The sequence below is a fragment of the Heloderma suspectum genome, chromosome 1 (genome assembly GCF_057233095.1).
Source record: "Heloderma suspectum isolate Gila_16-S chromosome 1, 16-S_ref, whole genome shotgun sequence".
Taxonomy (NCBI): domain Eukaryota; kingdom Metazoa; phylum Chordata; class Lepidosauria; order Squamata; family Helodermatidae; genus Heloderma; species Heloderma suspectum.
The window spans coordinates 229,947,826-229,954,587 of NC_139458.1; the positions used below are offsets into that span (position 1 = coordinate 229,947,826).

General features: G+C 45.7%; 1 protein-coding gene across 3 annotated transcripts in view; it reads right to left on the reverse strand.

The window, feature by feature from the left end:
- Positions 1-6,553, reverse strand: part of SUCLA2 (succinate-CoA ligase ADP-forming subunit beta) — a 69,147-nt gene extending 62,594 nt beyond the window's left edge. The window contains exon 1 of one of the 3 annotated variants that reach the window (XM_084821146.1): positions 6,313-6,553. In XM_084821146.1, the coding sequence (XP_084677272.1) occupies positions 6,313-6,495 (183 nt within the window). In that variant the 5' untranslated portion in view covers positions 6,496-6,553. Of the gene's footprint in view, positions 1-5,787; positions 6,237-6,312 lie in introns of those variants that run through there. The other 2 variants (XM_084821137.1, XM_084821154.1) reach the window with 2 other exon arrangements.
- Positions 6,554-6,762: the final 209 nt, after the last annotated feature.

Sequence of the window (6,762 nt, forward strand, 5' to 3'; positions counted from 1 at the left end):
CCCCACCTCCTAGGCAGCACGGTTCTTCCTCATATCCACACTCATAATTGCAGTGCAGGGAAGGTGAAAAGGGGGCATTCCCGGGGGAGGGGAGGAGATTGCATAAGTGTTGTTACAATGTTTCCTATGTGTCATCCAGCCTCTCTGCCCACTCCGAAGCCCCCAGGTAGACAGCCAAAATCAGCTGTCTAGCCACAAATGGAGGCCAGCCAGAGTGCAGAGGAGAAGATCCCCTCCACGCTCCACCTGCCCTGGATTGGATAGTCGGCAGCCTCCAAGTTCGGAGGCGGCCAACTATCCTGATAGGATTGCGCCCTAAATATGTAGCAGAGCACAGGCTGGGCAGATGGGCGAGCAAGGAATAAGCTCTCAGAAAGTGGGAAGGCATAGAGGGCAAAGTGATATGGATTACATCTATGAGATGGCTAGCTGGTGAGACTGTGCTTTCATTTACTGTACGCTATTAACATGGCACAGAATGTGAAGAACTTGCTAGCATCAGCAAATACCTTTTTATTTTCACAGGCCGTTTAATTTATGTGGTAATATAGAACTGTTTTAGCTCTCAATTTTTATTTCTCTGGTTTTTAAAATTGGTTTAATGCTACAGAATTGTGTTCCTCTGGTCTGTTTTTAAAGTAATCTTTTTTTACTCTATAGTTGTATTTTATTTGCAGCATTTTATTATATTTTATTGTAATCGTGATTTTTATTATTATTATTACCACCCAGAGAACATCTTTTATAGGGCACCCTATAGGTAGTACAAATAAATATAAAGTAGCTGCATCTAGAATGTGTAAAACTAATGGGGGTCATTCCTCCCCACCATCACCCTGCTAGTCAAGCTATGCACCAGACTTGGCTGCAGGCCTTTTCACACCTCTCCTCCCAATCCTCCTCCATGTTGTCCAAGCAAAACCTCATCAGTCAATGGGGAGGCAAATTTCCACAGGCTCGCTTAGGCCTCTCCCTCTCTCTCACCCACACATTCAATCTCCTTCCAGCACCTGTGGAGTGCACCACTGCAGCTAATAAATCACTTTGCTCTTTGCTTCTTGGACTCCTTTCCCACCACAGTGAATTGGCTGATTATTCCTACCTTCTCCTCTCCCCTCCACCAGCCACCTTACAGCTGAGGAGCAGCAGGTCTCCTGACTCCCTTTCCCTGAAGCCTCCTCCAGTAGCCCATATCACAATAGCTTGTTGTTTATTCGGTCAGTCGCTTCTGACTCTTCGTGACTCCATGGACCAGCCCACGCCAGAGCTTCCTGTCGGCCGTCGCCACCCCCAACTCCCCCAAGGTCGAGTCCGTCACCTCCAGAATATCATCCATTCATCTTGCCCTTGGTCGGCCCCTCTTCCTTTTGCCTTCCACTTTCCCTAGCATCAGCATCTTCTCCAGGGTATCCTGTCTTCTCATGATGTGGCCAAAGTACTTCAGTTTTGCCTTTAATATCATTCCCTCAAGTGAGCAGTCTGGCTTTATTTCCTGGAGTATGGACTGGTTTGATCTTCTGGCAGTCCAAGGCACTCTCAGAATTTTCCTCCAGCACCACAGTTCAAAAGCATCTATCTTCCTTCGCTCAGCCTTCCTTACGGTCCAGCTCTCGCAGCCATAGGTTACTACGGGGAATACCATTGCTTTAACTATGCGGACCTTTGTTGTCAGTGTGATGTCTCTGCTCTTCACTATTTTATCAAGATTTGTCATTGCTCTCCTCCCAAGAAGTAAACGTCTTCTGATTTCCTGGCTGCAGTCAGCGTCTGCAGTAATCTTTGCGCCTAGAAAGACAAAGCCTGTCACTGCCTCCATGTTTTCTCCCTCTATCTGCCAGTGATCAATCAAGCTGGTTGCCATAATCTTGTTTTTTTTGAGGTTAACTGCAACCCAGCTTTTGCACTTTCTTCTTTCACCTTTGTCATGAGGTTCCTCAGCTCCTCCTCGCTTTCAGCCATCCAAGTGGTATCATCTGCATATCGGAGATTGTTAACGTTTCTTCCAGTGATTTTAACTCCAGCCTTGGCTTCATCAAGCCCAGCACATCGCATGATGTGTTCTGTGTACAGGTTGAATAGGTAGGGTGAAAGTATACAGCCCTGCTGTACTCCTTTCCCAATCTTAAACCAGTCCATTGTTCCGTGGTCTGTTCTTACCTTTGCTACTTGGTTGTTATACAGATTCCTCAGGAGGCAGACAAGATGACTTGGTATCCCCATACCACCAAGAACTTGCCACAATTTGTGATGATCCATACAGTCAAAGGCTTTAGAATCGTCAATAAAACAGAAATAGATGTTTTTCTGAAACTCCCTGGCTTTCTCCATTATCCAGCGGATATTGGCAATTTGGTCTCTAGTTCCTCTGCCTTTTCTGAACCCAGCTTGTACATCTGGCAATTCTCGTTCCATGAATTGCTGGAGTCTACCTTGCAAGATCTTGAGCATTACCTTACTGGCATGTGAAATAAGTGCCACTGTTCGATAGTTTGAACATTCTTTGGTGCTTCCCTTTTTTGGTATGGGGATATAAGTTGATCTTTTCCAATCTGTTGGCCATTCTTGTGTTTTCCAAATTTACTGGCATATGGCATGCATCACCTTGACAGCATCATCTCGCAAGATTTTAAAAAGTTCAGCTGGGATACCATCATCTCCTGCTGCCTTGTTATTAGCAATGCTTCTTAAGGCCCATTCAACCTCACTCTTCAGGATGTCTGGCTCTAGCTCACTGACCACTCCGTCAAATCTATCCCCGATATTATTATCCTTCCTATACAGATCTTCCGTATGTTCTTGCCACCTTTTCTTGATCTCTTCTGCTTCTGTTAGGTCCTTGCCATCTTTGTTTTTGATCATACCCATTTTTGCCTGGAATTTTCCAGAAAATTAGAAACATTGGAGGTAGAGGTCTCTTGTCCTTCCTATTCTATTATCTTCTTCCACTTCCGCACATTGCTTGTTTAAAAATAATTCCTTATCTCTTCTGGCTAACCTCTGGAATTTTGCATTTAATTGGGCATATCTCCCGCTATCACTGTTGCCTTTTGCTTTCCTTCTTTCTTGGGCTGCTTCCAGTGTCTCAGCAGACAGCCATCTTGCCTTCTTGGTTTTCTTTTTCTTTGGGACATGTTTTGTTGCCGCCTCCTGAACAATGTTGCGAACTTCTGTCCATAGTTCTTCCGGGACCCTATCTACTAAATCTAGTCCCTTAAATCTATTCTTCACCTCCACTGCATATTCATTAGGAATATTAGTGAGCTCATGTCTAACTGATCTGTGGGTCTTCCCTATTCTCTTTAGTCTGATTCTAAATTGTGCAATAAGAAGTTCATGATCTGAACTACAATCAGCTCCAGGTCTTGTTTTTACCAACTGCATAGATGTCTGCCACCTTTGGCTACAAAGGATGTAGTCAATCTGATTTCGGTGTCGACCGTCTGGTGAAGTCCATGTATAAAGTTGTCTCTTAGGTTGTTGGAAGAGAGTGTTTGTTATGCACAATGAGTTGTTTTGGCAAAATTCTATTAGCCTATGTCCTGCTTCATTTTGTTCTCTCAGACCATGCTTGCCTGTAATTCCAGGTGTCGTTTGACTACCCACCTTAGCATTCCATTCTCCTATAATGAAAATAACATCTTTTTTTGGCGTACTATCCAGTAGGTGTTGCAGATCCTCATAGAACCGAACTACTTCTGCTTTTTCAGCATCTGTGTTTGGGGCGTATATCTGGATCACTGTGACGTTAAATGGCTTACCCTGAATTCGAATTGAGATCATTCTGTCACTTTTTGGATTGTATCCAAGCACTGCTTTAGCCACTTTATTATTAACTATGAAGGCTACTCCATTTCTTCTGTGGTCCTCTTGTCCACAGTAGTAGATCTGGTGGTCATTAGATGTGAAGTGGCCCATTCCAGTCCATTTCAGTTCAATGACACCCAAAATGTCTATATTTAATCTTGACATCTCCCCAATAACCACATCCAATTTGCCATGGCTCAGAGATCTTACATTCCAGGTTCCTATGGTGTGTTGATCTTTAGAACATCGGATTTGTCGTTCACCACCAGCACCATTGGCTGCTAGCCGTCCTTTCGGCTTTGAGCTAGCTGCGTCATCACATCTGGGGCTAGTTGAACTTATCCTCTGTTCCTCCCCAGTAGCGTTTTGAGCATCTTCTGACCTGGGAGTCCCATCTTCTGATGGTATACTGACATATCTCTGGTTGTACTGATCCATTTAGTTTTCCTGGCAAGAATACTGGGGTGGGTTGCCATTTCCTTCCCCAGGGATCGTATTTAGTCTGACCTCTCTGCCATGACCTTCCCGTCTTGGGTGTCCCTTCACGGTTTAGCTCATGACATCATTGAGGTGCTCAAGCTCCAGCACCACGACAAGGTAACGATCTCCTTTGCTGAAGATCCTCCTATCACAGGAAGATGCTCCTATCACAGCAGCTAGCCCACTGCGAAAGCAAACAATAAAGAACAGCTAGAGAAGCCTCTATTGAGAGTAAGCAGCTACTGCAAAACTAGAGAGAAAGAGAGAGAATCAGGTGACTGGGAGCTGACAGTGGCTCTCAGGCCTTGCAGTGAAGAAGTCTATGAACTGTGAGGTACTGTGAAGAAAATACCTTGGAGGAACACAACTGCCATGTTTTAGGAATATCCTCTTCTCAACCCGAGAAGTGACTCCAGCTCTATTAACTATCGTTTACACCGAGTGCCTGTAAGGTCCCCCATTACTGTTGAACAAAAAAAAGTAAACTCAGCTTTTACTAGTTCTCCAGAAGCAGCAGCAGAAACAAAGAGCCAGCAATCTAACAGTGAGAAATTCCTCAACACTCTTTTGTTGTTACTCCCATTCACAACCAGAATTATCCTTTGCAGAGCAAACCTGCCCTAGTTTGGGCAATAGGATTATGGGAGAGAGCCCTCATCTATTCCAGGAATCCAGTACATTCACGCTTGCAAGCTATTCCCTTCAGACATGTGAGCCACAAGAGGAACTGCTACCATGCCGTCTACACTGAAAAAGCCTTATCTCTTGAATATTGTTATAGATTATTACTATAGGGCAGGGGTAGGCAACATGTAGGCCAAAACATCTGGAATGCCACAGCTCCCATGATCAGCTAAGGCTGCTGGGAACTGTGGGCCAAAATATCTGGAGAGCCATAGTTGCTCACTCCTGCTGTAGGAACTGATGAGATAATGTATATACATCAAGTTCTCTGTACGCTTTAGTATTATATAAGTTGTGCATGCAAGTGCATAAGCGGTTGTGCCTCTTCCAGAGACATTTAATTTATTCACCTACAAGATCTCTCAAATGTTTGGAAGACTCCGAGGGAAAATCTTGAAAATCATTTTAAAACCTACCCAGTACAGCGGCCTTCCCCAACCCGGCATCCTCTAGATGTCTGTGTAAGGTGCTGTAGGAGCGTTTTTTTGCTGAAGAGCAGGGTAAAAATGCTGTTAATAATAATGTTATATAATAATAATAACAATGTTATTACTAACAGCACTTCTATTGAAATATTAATAAAATGCTGTTAATAATAATGTAACAACTCCCATCACCCCAGCTAGCGTGACTACACTGGTTGGGGGATGATGGGAGTTGCAGTCCAACACACCTGGAATGTGTTTGCAGTCACAAACAAGGCATGTCCTTCAATATTTTACAGATAAACAGGGATACAGGTGTCCAACTGTGTCATCCCTATTGTTACACCAATCTTGATAATGTTTAATCTTACAATGGACCTCTACTCATACTTACAGGATAGCTGTGACTCAAACATATTCAGCATCTTTTACTGTCTGGACAATTATGGTGAATAAAAGGGAAAGCAGAAACTAGAGAAAAGAAGCTTTCCCCTCCACGAAAATTTAACTTTGAAAGACCCAAGGAAAAGGCCTGAAACTTCAACAAGAGGCGCTGGCCCAAAAGGCAAAGCAAGGTGAGAAATGCAGAAGGGGCAGGTACTTGGAAAAGTGCAACTGTCCCTACCAAAAAGGGATAGCTGGAAAAAATGACATGGGCTAGCAGAAGAAAAAAGAGCGGCAGAGAGCTGCGGAGTTTCGGGGGGCCTCGCCACTCCTCTTCCTCTGTCTCCCTCGCGCGCGCACAGCAGAGCGGGGGGGGGGGGTCCGCCCTATTTCTCCCCTCCCCCAACGCGCGCCAGCAATTCGCACACTAGTGACGTCCGCGCTCCAAAACCAGCTGGCGAACCGGATAAGCGGTGAAGGACGTTCCCCTCTCCTACTCCCGCGGAGAGGGGAGACTGAGTCCCCAGAGCCTCACCTTGGTAACGGCACTCAGGCCTGCACGTTGGCCGCCGTTGCACCACCACAGCTGCCTCGCGGCTGCTCTCACCGCCCGTTTACAAAGCACGGAGGCTGCCATGACCGAGCTCCTTCCTCCCCGGCCCCTCCGCTCTTGGGGACGTTCGCCTTCTGCACTGCGCTTGCGCAGAAGTGCGCACATCGGAGAGACAGACGGGAACCTTGAAGTCTAGACGTGCGCAATGCTCCCCGTTGAACCATTTGGTGGCTTTCCCGTTTTGGTCGAATTCAGCGGGGCTTCCCTCTGCGTCCACGTGCGTAGGTGTGTAGTGTCACGTTTTTAGGGTAGCTGTGGTTGGGCACCAGTGTGCCCACCCCGCCTCCAAAAAGTATCGCCAAACAGAGGAATCGCCTGCTCTTTCTAAGCCGGATTTGATTCTGTACGAAGCAGTTAATTTTGACGAGTTTG